General features: G+C 38.2%; 2 protein-coding genes across 5 annotated transcripts in view; one reads left to right on the top strand and one right to left on the bottom strand.

The window, feature by feature from the left end:
* Nucleotides 1–15,474, top strand: part of WDR41 (WD repeat domain 41) — a 44,460-nt gene extending 28,986 nt beyond the window's left edge. Inside the window, exons 13-14 of one of the 3 annotated variants that reach the window (XM_070743218.1) lie at nt 97–242; nt 15,090–15,474. In XM_070743218.1, coding sequence (XP_070599319.1) covers nt 97–242; nt 15,090–15,126 — 183 coding nt within the window. In that variant the 3' untranslated portion in view covers nt 15,127–15,474. Of the gene's footprint in view, nt 1–96; nt 243–2,750; nt 2,900–15,089 lie in introns of those variants that run through there. The other 2 variants (XM_070743217.1, XM_070743215.1) reach the window with 2 other exon arrangements.
* PDE8B (phosphodiesterase 8B) overlaps nt 1,782–17,191 on the bottom strand; it is a 71,149-nt gene continuing 55,739 nt past the window's right edge. For both annotated transcript variants that reach the window (XM_070743213.1, XM_070743214.1), the window contains exons 16-22: nt 16,699–16,825; nt 15,069–15,267; nt 11,829–12,046; nt 9,291–9,426; nt 6,663–6,830; nt 5,510–5,639; nt 1,782–4,049 (exon numbers count right to left, since the gene is read on the bottom strand). In XM_070743213.1, coding sequence (XP_070599314.1) covers nt 3,928–4,049; nt 5,510–5,639; nt 6,663–6,830; nt 9,291–9,426; nt 11,829–12,046; nt 15,069–15,267; nt 16,699–16,825 — 1,100 coding nt within the window. In that variant the 3' untranslated portion in view covers nt 1,782–3,927. The remainder of the gene's footprint in view (nt 4,050–5,509; nt 5,640–6,662; nt 6,831–9,290; nt 9,427–11,828; nt 12,047–15,068; nt 15,268–16,698; nt 16,826–17,191) is intronic.

Raw genomic sequence — 17,191 nt, 5'->3', positions numbered from 1 at the left:
CAATTTTGTAAACATACTTTTGACTAGTTTTATTCATTAGGAATGTTTCTGACATCTGATAGTTGAGCACATTATTTTGATGATTTTTAATTGCAGATGTTCCTTTACTTTGGTGAGCATGGCCTGGCAACCTGCTCTGCTGATCACCTTATTATTCTATGGAAAGATGGAGAACAAGAGTCAAGAATGCGCAGCTTAATCTTATTCCATAAGTTGGAACAAATTGAAGATTTGCACTTAAGGTCTGAGATAAAGTAATGTATAAAATACAAATAGGCTGTTTATATGAAATATTTAAAATAACTATGGCTGTAATTTTATGTTTGTTTAAAAATATATATTTTAGTGGTGTTTTTTCTTACTGAATTTGCCATAAATTTGGATGAATGAGGACCCAGCACTATTAGTTTCTATGCAGAAACTGAAGTTTGATACACAGACCTTTCTGTTTAGCCCACAATGCCTTAACTCGGGGACATTGCCAAATTTTGGATTTTTCACCAAGGTTCTGATGGTGCTTTCAAGCAGTTCCTTACATTTCCATAAGGACAGGTGAAAAAAATGCAAATCTACAGTTTGAGTTCAGTCACTAGTTATTTAGAACTGCCTGCCTGCTCTTTGCCAGATCCCAGGAAAAGGGAAATTTCATTTAAGAAATGGCAGGCAGTTGGTATATGAGTATCCTACATATCCCCAAGCACCTTTTTGACTGAATCCAGATTTCTGTGCAGCCCTATTAAACATTATATATTAGAATGGCATATTTTATTGCCAAGAAATAGCATTTTATGATAGACAATAGAAGCAAACATTTGGTATTTGAATTTCTTTGCTCTAATTTAACACACAGCACAATGAATACACTTATGATTTTATGCCAAATGTTGAGATTCTGTCTAGACAAGTCTTCAATGAATTTCTGTGATAACTGGTGTTATTTGTGAGTTTGAAGGATCTTCTCTATCAGGAAGTAACAGTTTAGGTTCTATGAATTGTCAAGTACATGGGATTCCCCATAGTCAATTGGGGTTAAACTGAATGTTGATGCAGACTTCCATAGAAAATTGACTAGAGCTTTAGAAATATGTTGGAGATTTGCACAAAATAAATCTTTTAGAGAAATAATTTAACTGAATGATTTGGCAGCTCAAATATTTTGACAAAATAGTGTAATCTATATTTGTTCTTCAAAGTCTACATTATATAGGACAGTTTATGAGCAAAAAAACATTAGTGTTCAAAATATACTTAGAAGTATGCTGAAACATACAGGTTGAAAGCCAGCTCTGAGTAAAAATTCTGCACATCAAAATTCTTTGCTAACAAAGACCTACAAGTAAACACAGAAGTTGATGATTCTTGAAAGTTGAGCTTTTGTTCCATAAGTCATATTTACAGTATTGTTGTCTTCATTGCTTATTATTTTGTGATTGATACACTGAACAAATGGAAAAATAAAATTTGGGCATGTATATAAGGATTTGAATTCAATTTTTATTTTACAAGCGAGAGCAGCTCTTACTCCCAGGGAAAGCAAAATGTGATCTTCTAACCCCCCACCCCACCCCTTGGAGAAAAAGGACCTTTATTTCATTGTATTGGACAATATCCCCTACCAATATTTTTCTGAAGCAATTGGAAAAGGGAATGTTTCTTCTGGATCGAATTCGTTCCAAATAAAATGGCAACTAAGGCAGTATGAATAAAAGTTAATTTAGTCAGATACAGGCTCTGATAAGAAATATGTAATAACAATGAATAATTCTGCGGGAAGCACAAGATTTTTAAACACAACGTAGCACTTTAATACATAGGAACAAAAGTTAGATCGTATTGCATTTTTAACAAAAATATAGCTTTTGTACATTTCTCAGCATGGGAATTATGAGAGTATAATACAATTTTACATAACTTGATACAAAACATTGAAAAATGTTGGCACATTCTTTAAGCTACAATCATTGTCATTTTTCAATTCACCTGTTTTATTTTCTCTGACTGTACAGAAAAGAATCAGAGTCCTTTTTGATGGGCAGTATACTACTGTACATTAAATGTCAATTTTTCAAGAGCTGCTTATAAAGCACAATATAAATTGTTAAGTAGAATAATATTTGAGTAATGGCCAAGTAAGTGAAGATTGTCTAAGCTCATGAGCTTAATTAAAGAATGGTTCTATTTTAATGAAAACCAGAAGTCAAGATCATTTTTTTTAAAAACCCTCCATTTGTAGGAAGAGCTCCTGTAGGAACTCAGTTTAAATCAATGGCAGTTGTGTAAAAGCACAGATTTCATTCATTGTCCAGTGCAAGCCCCTTTCCATTCTAAGCTATGTTTAAAGTAAATGTAAAAATATTTGTGCTTTGGCATTTAATGTAAAAACTTGAATGAGAAAGTTACATTCAATACATTAACCACATTCATTAGGGCTATAATATTTCAGTTTTTAAAGTACATAATTTTAATATTAGAGGTTTCAGCATTCAGCATATAAGTGGCTTATGTTCTTAACACTAAGGTCTTTAGAGTAATTGCTATGGCTGCAATCCAGGACATCAAGGCACTGGGGTTTCCTACCCCTCATAGAGGGATGAGCATCCATTTCCCTTCTCTAAAAGAGGGTTGGAGGCCTTTTTATGGGTGTCAATTCTGGAGATTTTCTATTAATATGGCTCATATACTATATAATATATAAGCAGGATTTGTTTTATGCTTATGTCTATAAAGCATCTGTCACTTTCTGCTCATAGGATCTGTCCCAGCAATTCCTCTTCTAAGCATGTAGATGAAATCTGGAACTGTACAACATCATAGAACATGGCATACTGTGGCAGATGCAAATAAGTGTTTTACGATGGAGTGCTAGTTGTTCATTTTTGACTACTTGTCTAGATTTTCATATATGGCTGATGTTACTATTAAAAGGCAGAGAAAACTATGGGCTTGTTTAATTTGTGGATTTATATCAGCTACAATTTTCTTAAAGATCAGTTAACAAGCAAAACACATACAAGGATTTCTTGTGTGTAAAAATCACAGTGTGCAGCAAGGCCTCATTGTAACAAAGGGCCAGCGAGGGAGCTATCTCTCTGGATACGAACATGTCCCTGATAATGAAATCTGCTGGGAAACCTGCCTAGGGAGGAGGGCTCCACGCATACGCAGGCCTGAATCACAGTAATCATAAATGTATAAATGAGAACGAAGTCTGACAGATCAGCAATTACATTAAGAAATGATTTATCATTCAGTGGAGTCAACACTTATGTTTTTTTGCTCTACTAATTGACAAAAAGCAAGCAAATGGGTCCTTTTAAGACTGACTAGCTATTTGAAGGTAGTCTCTAGCTCCCATGGCTGTGTAGCAGGAGGAAACCCAGAGACTGCAGTAGATCCTGGAAGTAGATACAATGCGAAATGAGATATCGCCGTGTTTGAGATATTAGGGTCTCTATGGATGAATCCAAATCGGTTGTTCTCAGGGTTAAAAAAGTGACCAGGCTATAATGTAATACTTGCTGCGAACAACGCTTTTGTAAAATCAACTTTAAATTAAATATTGTTCATAATTTTTTTTCAAAGCTACTTTTTCTTGCTTCATCTTTTACGTATATAACTGATTTTGACTAATAAATTAAATATCGTTTGACAAATTGCAACCACTTTATAAAACTATCCTTAAAAGGATCCACAAAAAGCAGGATAGTGTTTATTAACCATTCCTTGTCTTCACAATTATGTCTTTTATTTTTTTAAAAAGCCCACAGTTTTATAGAATTTTGAACTATTTAAAATTGAGAAACAATAGTTTTCTCCGCATTTCCCAGTTGGTTACTTCATTGTGAAGGAAATTCAACCCTTCTTGGGTCCATACCAGTATATGGTTCACAGTGTACGTGGTAGGTTACGATCTTTCTTTTGTTCTCTTCAGCTTCCAAGATTATTCTCTGAAGGGAGACGAAGGCTCCTACACTTTGATTCATCTAATTTTTTCCAGTGTTTGTAGTTATTTGCTAGGTGTTGCATCAGACCGGGTAGATATGCAAATGCTGAGAGATACGGAGGGGTAGGGTGGGGGAAGCAATGCCATACTTGTTTTAAAAGCGTGAACAATTTCTGCATTCTTTCAGCCTTTGTATATTTAGGATCAATTGTTAGCATTACACAAAGAATCATGTTATTATTAAAAAGTTAATAAAATTTATTTTTTTTAAAGAATCATTTTATGTGCTTAGCAATAGCACAACCTGGTAACTCGACATTTTTCCTCCCCCTAGCACAGCTTGCAACAGAATGCGGGATATCATTTCCAATTTAGAACTTTTTTGCACATGTTCATTAACAAATTTATTCCATCATGCATTTTACTTAAATTCATTTTTTAAAATACAGTAGTACCTCTAGATACGAGCTGCTCCACATGCGAGTATTCCAAGTTGCGAGCCACGACGGGAGGGAAATTTCTGTTCCAGACCCGAGCTCAAATTCGGGATATGAGCCGAGCTTCCACTAGGTGGCGCAAGAATCCTTGCTTCTGGTTATTTCCGCGGGGGCAAAACAAAGTCTAAAGCCATTTGTTCCAGACACGAGTTGATCCACATACGAGCTCCGTTCTGGAACGAATTAAACTCGTATCTAGAGGTACTACTGTACACGAAAATTTATATTTAAACATTTGTGAAATTTTGAGAATTCTGATTCATATAATTACATTCCAATTCATTTATGGGAGATACAAAGCCACTGAGTTAATTTCAGACTCCTCCAGCAATGAACTCTTATTTTAAATCACAGCTTTTAAGATATAGAGCCAAGGTGGCACAGTAGTTAGAGTCCAGTAGTGCAGGCTACTTCAGCTGACTGCTAGCTTTAGTTCGGCAGCTCAAATCTCAGTGGCTCAAGGTTGACTGAGCCTTCCATCCTTTTGAGGTGGGTAAAATAACCCAAATTGTTGGGGGCAATATGCTGACTCAGTAAACCACTTAGAGAGGACTGTAAAAGCACTATGAACCAATAAATAAATGTTATTGCTATTGTCCTTGCCAATTATCAGCATTCTGTGGCCCCTGAGCATGGCCAATCATCATCAAACTGGTTTTCATCCCATACTATATTATTTGGAAAACCATTCAATTTTTCCTACTGATATTTTATAGTTTCCTTTTCTCTTTACAATAACTCAGTGCTTCTGCCAGATTTAAAAACAAACAGTTGTAGAATTAGAGTCAGAGAACTTTTAAATCCCATACGGCTGTCACTTAAATATAATCTCTCTCCAGGCTAGAGTTGTAAAAATAGTATTAAAATAATTTTAACTAGTATGATAAATGGGAATAGTTCTCTCTCCTCACCCTCATATTCTCTTGCCAGAACAACTGTGTCTGGCTTAAGGCATTAAATAACAGAAAGGACAAGGATATGTTTTAACGCCTAAGACCTGTTGGACCACTTAGCAAAACAATAAGAAATGCATTGCTTAAAAGAGAAGAGGAAAAACGAAAATTCTTACCATCCCAAGCATCAAACATGTCCATTATAAAGTAATCAATGAAGGATATCTGAGACTTAGGGATGCTGCAGGTATTTCGATCAAATACGGGCATCACAACTGGAAGGCCCTGCTTCTTTTCTTCATCAGTCTGTAGGGGTGAAAATTACAAAAGTAGATCAGTGGTCCATTTGATAATTAATTATTGGGCTCAAACCAATCTAGCAGAGAACAAAACTGAGTTTGTTGGCAACGGAAAATGTAATCCTAAATGAAACTAGATTTACTATCGTACTTTTTATAAGGGGAAATGTCTGCTTTAATCAAACTGTACCCTAAGATAAACAGACATATAACAGTTCATGTGCATGAAAAACAGCATTTCACTTCTTATTTAGGATTATTTTACTGCTGCTTTTCTCACACACAATTCATATCTCAAGATCAGAATTTGTTTTGTCAGCATTTATTTAACATGGTAGGACAGTGATGGTGAACTTTTTTCCCCTCTGGTGTCAAAAAAGCGGGGGGGATGCGCTATTGTGCGCGTGCGAGTGCCCACACCCATAATTCAATGCCTTGGGAGGGAGAAAACAGCTTTCCCCCCCTGGAAGCCCTCTGGAGGCCCATTTCCCAACTTCTGGTGGGCCCATTAGGCTCGTGTTTTGCCCTCCCCAGGCTCCAAAGACATCCCTGGAGCTGCGAGAGGGTAAAAACTCCCCCCCCATCCCTCTGGAGGCTCTCTGGAAGCCAAAAACGCCCTCCCAGAGCATCTGTGAGCCAAAAATCAGTGGATCTAGCTAATCTAGGGCAACAGCTTGAGTGCCAGCAGATATGGCTTCGTGTGCCACCTGTGGCACCCGTGCCATAGGTTCACCACCACTGTGGTAGGAGGTGATGGTATTGCTTTGGCATTAGAGTCCTTATCTTACAAGATGATTGAGAAACAGATTGCCCATTTTAAAATGATATTAATTACCCAAAGTCAAATATGTAAGCAGGGCACCGTACAAATGGAATTAAATTACAAACTATTGGCGAATGGGAAATACCGGTAGCTGTTCAATAAAGCGAATAAAATTATAGTATTACATTAAGATTTTCATACAGAAGCATTAGATTTTAGAATGATAAACTAAAACATTTCTTTGATTTTCTAACAGTAAATTCATACCTGGGCAAAATATTCTTCTGATATTCTCCCAGCCCACTCAATACACAATTCTAGGGGACGACATGGATTTGCGACATCTGCACATTTTATCATCATGCGCTTGATCAGTGTTTGGTTATCTGGAAAGTTCTTGAGACTGTTTGTATATTCACAATCACCACTATCATTCTGGAAAATGGTTATTCATAGCGTCAGTTGGCATTGCCACTCATACCCACTAAATAATGTAATTATAATATTCTAAATATGCACTATAAGGAAAAATACATAGTTGCTTGGTGGTTTTGGCTGAAATTAAAGAGATTTGAGCAAGGTAAAGAAGTTGCTTTCTTACTTAGATTTGTCAGAAGGTACAATAATTTTTTTAATTGAAATCATGTACTGCATTTATGATTTTTCATTGCTTTTTGGTGCAAGGTGGTGGTTTATATGTTATTGTACAATCCTCAGGAAACTAATTGGGTAGTCACAGAATTCAGTCTAATGAATTAAAGGTTGTTAGAGAAATATTAGAAACCTCAATTTATAGTAATGTGATGGCAATGAATCAACCAAAATAGAGATGAGGGATTCCTGTATAAATGGGTCTGTCTTTGGCCATTGATTTATTCTATATCTTTATCTCACTATACAATAAACACATTTGTATCAAGTGCCACAACAACTTGAAGCATTTTTAATAATAGAATAATAGAACATTAACTGTATACATTACATTTATTTCATTGAACCAATTTATTTTTATATATGCATTGGCTCATAGTTTGTTAACTATTGAAAAATTTAAAAATCCTATTTGAAATTATGCTATGTAAAGTTCCAAAATATAATACAATTTGATTTGGTGATACCTGAGCACAACATCCCTGAAGCGCTTCATTTTGAGACCAAGTAGTCTCCATACTACCCTGTTTCCCCCAAAAAAATTATCCTCTGATAATAAGCTCAATCGGGCTTTTGAGTGCATGACAATAAGGCCAAGTGCTTATTTCAGTATTCAAAAAAATATAAGACAGTGTCTTATTTTCAGGGAAACACTGGTAATTGTGAAGTGAAGAATCCAAGTTCCTTCTCTTCACCTTACTTAAGTCTTTGACTAGTTCCTATGTACCACCACCACCACCACCAAAAACACCCCCAGTGTTGGAACTGGTGATCAAGGCTTCAATTATACAAAGTGCAATGTATTCTAAAAACAATGTAATAATACATTTTATAATGCAATCAAAACAAAAGTATAAAAAGCCATAGATTTTCTTTATACTGTATAATGTAGCAATAGCATTTAGACCTACATACTGCTCCATAGCGCTGTAAAGCACTCTGGGCAGTTTACAATATAAGCATTATTTATATACAGCCCCCAACAATCTAGGTACTCCTTTTACCAGCCTCGGAAGTATGGAAGGTAGAGTCATCCTTGAGCTCCATCAGGATCAAACTCCAGGCTGTGGGCAGAATTTGCCTGCAATGCTGCAATTAAACCACAACCCACTAGGGCTCTTTCATTTAGCACCTAATGTATAAGAACTAAGTATGCTGGCTCAGGAATTCTGGACTTGAAGTCTGCAGATCTTAAACCTGCCAAGGTTGAGAATTACTGGTGTAGAAATAGGTGACTCCAATGTGAAAAATATTGTAAAAACTATTTCTTCCAAACAAATCCATAGGGATATAAGGCTATCATTTTGCCTGTAAATCTGAAATGTAGTGTTGGAGTTACTCTAAATAAAATCTTAGATCTAAACACATTGCTAAATTTCCACAAATATTTATTTATTCATTTGTCCAATACACAAATACATAGGAAGAAAAATAGACATGTGATAATATAAAAGAGGGTGGAAGTGAACTTAGAGGAGAGGATATATGAAAGGAAGAGAATATATGTGATAGAAAGGAAAGACAATTGGACAGTGATGGCACCATTCATAGAAAAGAAAGAATCAGCAGAATCAGAGAATGCTATGGTTTGAAAAAGAACTAAAAAAAAGTAGGCTGAGCAGTTTCAGCATTCAATGAATGCTACCTGACTGTACAGAACTTTAAAAACCAAAGACTCTGGGGTTTTGCTTTGATTTTTCAATGAGGATTGGCATGGGGTAAAGTGGTTGTAGACCAACTTCGAATCATTGCACAATGCAACATTTTATTGCAGCAGCTTATTTCCTGGACCAAAAATGTAAACTTATGTAGCCACACCTCACTGAAAACTCTTTAAGAACCACAGTCAGCCAGAAAGAGATGAAAACTGCTTGCGGGGACCCAGTCTTCCAATTTATCCTGATTTAAACTGATTAAGGCTATTTTGTATGATCTCATGTATTGTTCATAAAGCCTTGAAACATTATTATTGTTATGTTACTCAGTCTTTCCATTTTAATAAAACCTTCAAAATGTGAAGAAGCATGCATTACATTAATAATTCAAAATACAAACATTAAAGTGACATAAAACTAAAGAAGAATATACTCAGGCAAAATTATGGGCACTTATGGTTGAAAATGAAATGCAAATCACCCTTGTTCCCATTAGAATACTGCTGTCATGTGAATGAAAGATGACCAAAGCTGGGAAAAGACATCTGAATGAAATGCTTTGGTTTATTCACAAAGGACTGCTGCTTACGTTGGAGTTGCTTGCATCTGAGGACATAGGCTTGATGATGCTGTTCACAAACTTGTTCACGTGCTCAAAGTGCTTTGTCATTTCTGTTGCCAAGACCATGTCAATAATTGCTTGACGAAGGGTTCGATAATGATTTCTGAAAAGAAAAAAAAAAGCAATCTGAATAGAACTAATTCCCGGTTTCCCACGTATCAGGATAACATTGGTGAATCCATTTTTGACTATGCAGGTATCTACTTGCTAAAACATGCAATTCGACTGCACTACAAGTGGGCTTTAGCTTTTGAGGTCCGTTAAAGCAGGCACGTTGCAATGCGCACCAGTAGTGAAGGTAAGTGGAACCCACCCCTGAAGCAAGCCAATGGAGAAGTCAGACTCTGTTGTAATCATAGGTTTTTAAGCACTGGAATTTGGGAATAAAATATTGCTGGAGAGTGATGTTTTAAGCCTAAATTATGTGCTGAATAAAATCTTAATTCTCCCTCTATGGAAAGGCAGCCCAGGCTGAGCAAGCATTCTGCAGAATCCATGACCATAAAGCAATGAAAACCTATAGCTAACTTCCATATAAGGATGCATTACTGACATTCCTTTGCTAACACGAAATCTAGGGAAAAGGCAAGGAATGTAGCTTCTGTTTATTACCCAAAGAGAAGCTTGCCTTATATGGTGCAAGGAATGAATAGTAGTTGGAGGATGGCTTAATGTATGTGGCGTTCACGAATTGGTTATTCTGTACCACATGTCAGAGAAGTAAAACACAATAAAAAGGAGAGGTCTTGTTGCATTCAAGGTCGCCCCATCGAGAAAACTTTCTCTCTGTCATTTCATTCTGATGTGGCAATCATGACATGCAGTGCCTTCCTAGAGGGCGACCCACCGGGGGAGGGCAGAATGCTTTCAAGACTCATATAACAACCATGTTTACTAGCTTTACAACTATTCTGTCAGGCTCTCTGGTAGACTCCTCCCAAAAATTCACAGGTACAAATTTCAGATACACACACGTTTGAAAATTCAAAACAATGTTCTTTATAAGGAAAATTCACTTAAACTAAGCCCTCTTTTGGTATAGCAAAGAGCACTCGTCTCCAACCAAACTGGTAATTTGTACAAGTCCCTTATCAGTTCTGTGATACTTAGCTTGCAACTGTGAGGCAATTCACAGTCCTTCTTCTTTCACAAAGTGAAACACACTTTGCTCTGGTTTAGTTTCAAAGCGAGAAAAAATCAGCACACAAAAAGTCAAAGTCAGTAAAGCAGTCACGAAACACAACGATCAGATAATCCTCCACAATGGCCAAACCCACAGGCTGCTATTTATAGCAGCCTCACTAATTACCACAGCCCCACCCAACCACAGGTGGCCTCATTTTCTTTGATAATAATCTCTCAGTTGTTGTTGCCTATGCATTGCTCTCCGCACGCGTGGCTGTATCTAACTCTTGTTCTGAATCTAAGGAGGAGCTAGATAATTGATCTCCTTCTGAGCTGTCTGCCACACTCTCCTCCTCCCTGTCACTCATGTCTTCTTGGTCAGAGGCGCCATCATCAGCAGATTCCACCAGGGGCAAAACAGGCCTGCAGCATGTGGATGTCTCCCCCTCATCCACAGTCCTTGGGGCAGGAGCTGGGCCAGAGCTAACCACAACAACAACTGGAGTGAATCACATATCAACTGTGGCAGGAAACATCTGTAAAACCATAACTACACTCATTCAAAACCATATGATCACACTCATTCACATCACAGTCATGCTAACAGCCAGAGCAGAGTATTAAAGCTCAAAAGCCCCAGGCTTGCCGGCAAAGGTGAGTTTTTAAAGCCTTCTGGAAGATTAGGAGAGTGGGGACAGTATGAATCTCTGGGGGGAATTGGTTCCAGAAGATTGGAGCTGCCACAGAGAAGGCCCTTCCTCTAGGGCCCACCACTGCTTGGCTGACGGGACCTGGAGAAGGGCGACTTTGTGGGCTCTGACCAGTCCCTCGGATACATGAGGCTGGAGATGGTAACCTGATCCAAAGCCATGTAGGGTTTTATAGGTAACAACCAACACTTGTCCAACAATGTCAGTTAGAAAGGCCAGATTCGCTTAAAGATCATGTGATTTACTTAATCATAGTGATTTTCTTAATAACCATGGTAAAATGATCATAAAATCAAGTCCAGTCAGGTTTATGACTCACTTAATGACCATACTGCTTGGTGACCAAAATTCCAATCCCAATTGTGATTGTAAATTGAGAACTAGTACCTTGTTGTTGAAAACATATTTTCATATTAACACATTACATTGCAATGTAGTTAATATGCAATTTATGCAAACATACAGTATATCTCCACAATGAAAAAGAGTTCTGATAGAGATATAAATGTGAATTACATTTGGAATCACATTTTTCAGATTTGGATATTCTGGTCAACTGATATTCATGAATGTCACCAGCTTGCCATTGAAGGAGACTAAATTTACACATTATACAGAAATCCCAACCTATTCCCAGGCTCAAATCCAAGAAAAATTCGAAGAACCTAACCTGTTGAGATTTTTAAAAATGTTGCACTTGTTGTCTTTTATCGTGAGCTGGAAGGCCAGAGCTGTATGATGATTTTCTAGGACAGCAGTGTCATTGTAGAGAACAGCCAGTTCACTGCCTGCATTACACAAAAATGAGTTGGTCCGTCCTGGATGATCCACATCGTGAATTGTTGCTGCTATTAATGCAGCCACTTGGTCTAAATGATCAAGGCTTCCCTAGAAGGAAAAATTAAGTTGTTATCAGTTAAAATGTGTCAATCATCAATAAATCTGCATTCGTAGTGCAGTCAGGCGGTAGGGAAAGCAAGTAGGATGCTTGGCTGCATAGCTAGAGATATAACAAGCAGGAAGAGGGAGATTATGACCCCGCTATATAAAGCGCTGGTGAGACCACATTTGGAATACTGTGTTCAGTTCTGGAGACCTCACCTACAAAAAGTTATTGACAAAATTGAACGGGTCCAAAGACGGGCTACAAGAATGGTGGAAGGTCTTAAGCATAAAACGTATCAGGAAAGACTTAATGAACTCAATCTGTATAGTCTGGAGGACAGAAGGAAAAGGGGGGACATGATCGAAACATTTAAATATGTTAAAGGGTTAAATAAGGTCCAGGAGGGAAGCGTTTTTAATAGGAAAGTGAACACAAGAACAAGGGGACACAATCTGAAGTTAGTTGGGGGGGAAATCAAAAGCAACATGAGAAAATATTATTTTACTGAAAGAGTAGTAGATCCTTGGAACGAACTTCCAGCAGACGTGGTAGATAAATCCACAGTAACTGAATTTAAACATGCCTGGGATAAACATATATCTATTGTAAGATAAAATACAGAAAATAGTATAAGGGCAGACTAGATGGATCATGAGGTCTTTTTCTGTCGTCCGTCTTCTATGTTTCTATGTTACATGGATTCATGTAGGCAATACATGTGCCGGGGTGGTGCAGTGGTTAGCCTGCAATGCAGTACTGCAGGCTACTTCAGCTAACTGCTAGCTGTAGTCTAGCAGTTCAAAATCTCACCACCGGCTCAAGGTTGACTCATCCTTCCAAGGTGGGTAAAATGAGGACCCAGATTGTTGGGGGCAATATGCTGATTCTGTAAACTGCTTAGAGAGGACTGTAAAAACACTATGAAGTGGTATATAAGTCTAAATGTGATTGCTATTGCTCATATACATGGTTTTTCAGTAACATTCCCCTGTTGTGATTTTTCATTGGTTCACCTATTCTTGTAAATGCAATAGTTAGGAAAATGCAGACTCAATTTTATGAAATGCAGGCTCACATTCCAGAAGTATCTGGGAGGGATGGTTACAAAAAAAAAAAATCAATACGGCAGACATAATTTATTTATTTTATTTATTTATTTATTTGATTTGTATGATATAATGACATAATGCTACAGATGAAGCTCCATCTCTTTTGTACATGCATCACAGACCCCTCTGGCTACACAGCTGCCTTACAACAGATGGAAGCACCAACTTAATCCTAGTACAGTGATCCCTCATTTATCATGGGGGTTATTATTATTATTATTTTATTATTATTTATTAGATTTGTATGCCGCCCCTCTCCGAAGACTCGGGGCGGCTCACAACAGTAATAAGAAACAGTGTAACAATGGGACAAATCTAATAATAAAAAATATATAAAAACCCCAACAATTAAAAACCATACAGCACATACATACCAAACATGAAATATAAAAAGCCTGGTGGATATGTCTTAGTTCCCCCATGCCTGGCAGTACAGGTGGGTCTTGAGTAACTTGCGAAAGACAAGGAGGGTGGGGGCTGTTCTAATCTCTGGGGGGAGTTGGTTCCAGAGGGCCGGGGCCGCCACAGAGAAGGCTCTTCCCCTGGGGCTCGCCAAACGACATTGTTTGGTCGACGGGACCCGGAGAAGGCCAACTCTGTGGGACCTTATCGGCCACTGGGATTCATGCGGTAGAAGGCGGTTCCGGAGGTATTCTGGTCCAATGCCATGTAGGGCTTTATGTTCCAGGACCACCCACAATAAACAAAAATCCACGAAGTAGGATTTTTCTCTCACTCCCCCCCTTTACCTCTCGTCTCTCTCTCTCTCTCTCGGGGAATCCTCGCGAGGGGCTCCCTGAGGCTCCGCTCCACACCTAGCAGCAAAGCCCTGCTTTGGCAGGGACAAGGCAGGTGCGCCACTGAGTTAGCCCCATCCCCTCCTCCTCCCCTGCCAGGACTGGCTAACTCAGCTGCAAGCCATTAAAGCAGCCTACCCTCAATTTGTTACTGCTCGGGTTAAGGGAGAAGGTCTGACTCAGGAAAAACCGCCACCACCCGCGCTCACTTCCGGGCCTTTCAGCAACCCGCGATGCACTGAAGCCGTGAAAGGTGAACCGTGAAGTGGTGAGGGATCACTGTATGTTGAAAAAAATTAAGCAGGATTGGATTTCCTTGGCGTGCAGTTTTATAGTGGTTTTTTTTTCTTATTCAGTTAAACAATCTGAATTTATAATTTGCGAAAGGCTTCCAGTTAGGGTGCCTATAGGTAAGTCTTTTGTTGTGTTGTTGCCCAATCCCATCCCAATGTTGTTTGGCGGGGCACAGGGGAAAAGCCTTCTCTGTGGCGGCCCCGGCCCTCTGGAACCAACTCCCCCCGGAGATTAGAATTGCCCCCACCCTCCTTGCCTTTCGTAAGCTCCTTAAAACCCACCTCTGCCGTCAGGCATGGGGGAACTGAGATATTCTTTCCCCCTAGGCCTTTACAATTTATGCATGCTATGTTTGTTTGTAGGGATGTTTGGTTTTTACAATAAGGGTTTTTAGTTGTTTTAGTATTGGATTTATATGATGTTTTTTATTACTGTTGTTAGCCGCCCTAAGTCTACGAAGAGGGGCGGCATACAAATGCAATAAATAAATAAATGAATGAATGAATGAATGAATGAATGAATGAATGAATGAATGAATGAATAAATAAATAATTCTCAAATTGTTTGATCATGGCAGGGAGAAGTCGGGTATTTTTGTCCATTTGTTACTTCCTCTTATTTTTCTCAAACTTCCATCTTTTACTTTACCAAAGGTAATCAGTTAGGAAAGGAAAGATGGGGTTCCTTTTCCCTGGCGTTTAATCTAAACATACCTTCCTGTGATTTTTACATCACTGCTTCTTGACTAAGTCTTTCCTTCTTACAAAATGAACTTGTTAATAATACTGGAACATAAATAGATAATTATCAGCACCAGCTGTTACCTTAACTCTTTCTTTCCCCAGAAAAAATGCTGTAGCGTGCAGAACATCGGCTGCATGAGTGGAGTTATGGTAAGAATTGGAAGAGTGGTAGTTTTCTTCGATCACTTGGAACCATGCACGCAGTGTGGCTTCTGAACAGTTTAAGAATTCACAGATGCCAAAACGGGAAAAAGTTTTCAAACCCAGGTAAACCAATGGCCTAGAACATAACAATAGAGGAATAAAGAAACAAGGTCACTCATCACTAAACTTCTTATGTTTATAGACTTTGGTTACTAATAGTTTAACTTTATTAGATAAATTACAGTTTGTTTAATGACGATTTGAAGTTACAGCACAGTGATACAGCCAAACCAATTATAAATTGTTCTGTCCGGCACTGTTAATTAGCAGTAATGAAGCCCCAATAAAAACATAGAAGTTAATTCACTATGTATACTTGTCTATTTACAAAGAAACATGCTAGAAGCAGCAATGAAATCAGAGGAATGTCAGTTTGCCTGCCAAAAGTCCAGCATTATCGGAACATGTTAGTACAGGGTACGTGATTGTTAGGGATTGCCATTGTAAACTGCATATTGTAAACTGTACCAAATGTGTACTTAAAGAGTTAATGTGCACTTAAAGGGTTAACTTGTACTTGAAGAGTTAATATTCAAGGCTGTTTCATCACTTCCTCATTGAAGCTATACAAGCTCATTATTTTGCTCGGTCATTTCCTTAACTTTACTTTTGCCTGAGTATTAGCTTCGTGCTTGTATTAGCATCGTGCTTTATCTATATTGTATTTTAGCTTCTTGCTTGTTATCTATATTGTGTTTTGCTTTGTGCTAATCTTGTAATTGCTCAGTGCGTATTCTGTATTTGCTACGTGCTTATTCTGGATTGTTTATATTTTGTTTATATGTAAATAATACTTATTTAACTAAGTCTGTGTCTTGGCTTTATCACACAACCACGCTCTGTTAAAATTCTCTGCTCGGTATTGTCGAAGGTTTCATAGCTTAGCTAACCGAGACAAGCTGACAGAACAGCTGATAAACAAGTGTCCAAAAGTCATTAATTCAAGTCATTAATTCACGGTGTGGACAGGTACTCACAAATGCCTTTCAAAGCTGGGAATGCAGGATTACAGAAAGATTTAAGGGAGAAACACTTTGGCTGCTAGTTCTCTCTCTCTCCGTAAAGGAACGTTGATCTTCTGCAACAGGACTTCCCACCATCCTCCCCTTTTATACTATCTGTGATGACAAGCTATGCCTAGATCTACGTTGCTAAAAATACTCTTGTCTCCCTTGCATTCTTCTGACTCTAGCATCTTATATGGGGTCCACAATATCTCCCTCCTCATCTGACGCCGACATTACTGCAGCTGGGGGGTCTACAGCCTCTGGAGGGTTTTCAGGCCCTAACTCTCCCTCACTGTCACTTTCCGATTCCTCTGATAAACACACTGGGCCTATGATACCCAGATGGACCAGGTTCATTCGCCTCAAAGTCCGTGACCAAAGGAGCTGGATGTGAGCCAACCACAACATAAATAAGCCACACAAATTTCATTTATGACAAAACTGCAACTGCCTGTAACTTCTATTTTTATCCATCTAATGAGCACCAGTGTAAAGCTTGCCTTTTATTTGTAACACTTTCCAGTTCAAAAATGTTGAAATCCCAGCTCTCTTCATTATCCAATAAGCGTGCAATGCAGGGCGGAGCATCGCTGATGGTGGCTGGCACCGATTGGTTCTGGTTCAGATCTGTAGAAGTGGGGAACAGGCAGATAATGATTCCGTAAACGTGAACCCTTAATAAAAAGGAAGTCTCAAGGCTAAGCTGGAGATATTAGCAAGCTTAAACAGGTAGAAGTCCCATGCCTGTGGAAAGACATGGATGTCAAATGGGGCTGCTGGAAAGGAGTGCCTTACCTTCTTATATTGTTCTATTCTATTCTGTTTATTTGTTTATTTGTTTATTTATTTAGAGATTATATGTCACCCAATCCCGAAGGACTCAGGGTGGCTGACAACAATATAAAATACAAAAATAATAAAAAGAAGTCAAATGTACAAGCTAAAGCTATAAAACCCTATTAACAACTATCATGGCCAAATTGTATGAATGGT

The sequence above is a fragment of the Erythrolamprus reginae genome, chromosome 2 (genome assembly GCF_031021105.1).
Source record: "Erythrolamprus reginae isolate rEryReg1 chromosome 2, rEryReg1.hap1, whole genome shotgun sequence".
NCBI classification, from domain to species: Eukaryota; Metazoa; Chordata; class Lepidosauria; order Squamata; family Dipsadidae; genus Erythrolamprus; species Erythrolamprus reginae.
This window is presented reverse-complemented; position numbering and strand designations above follow the sequence as displayed.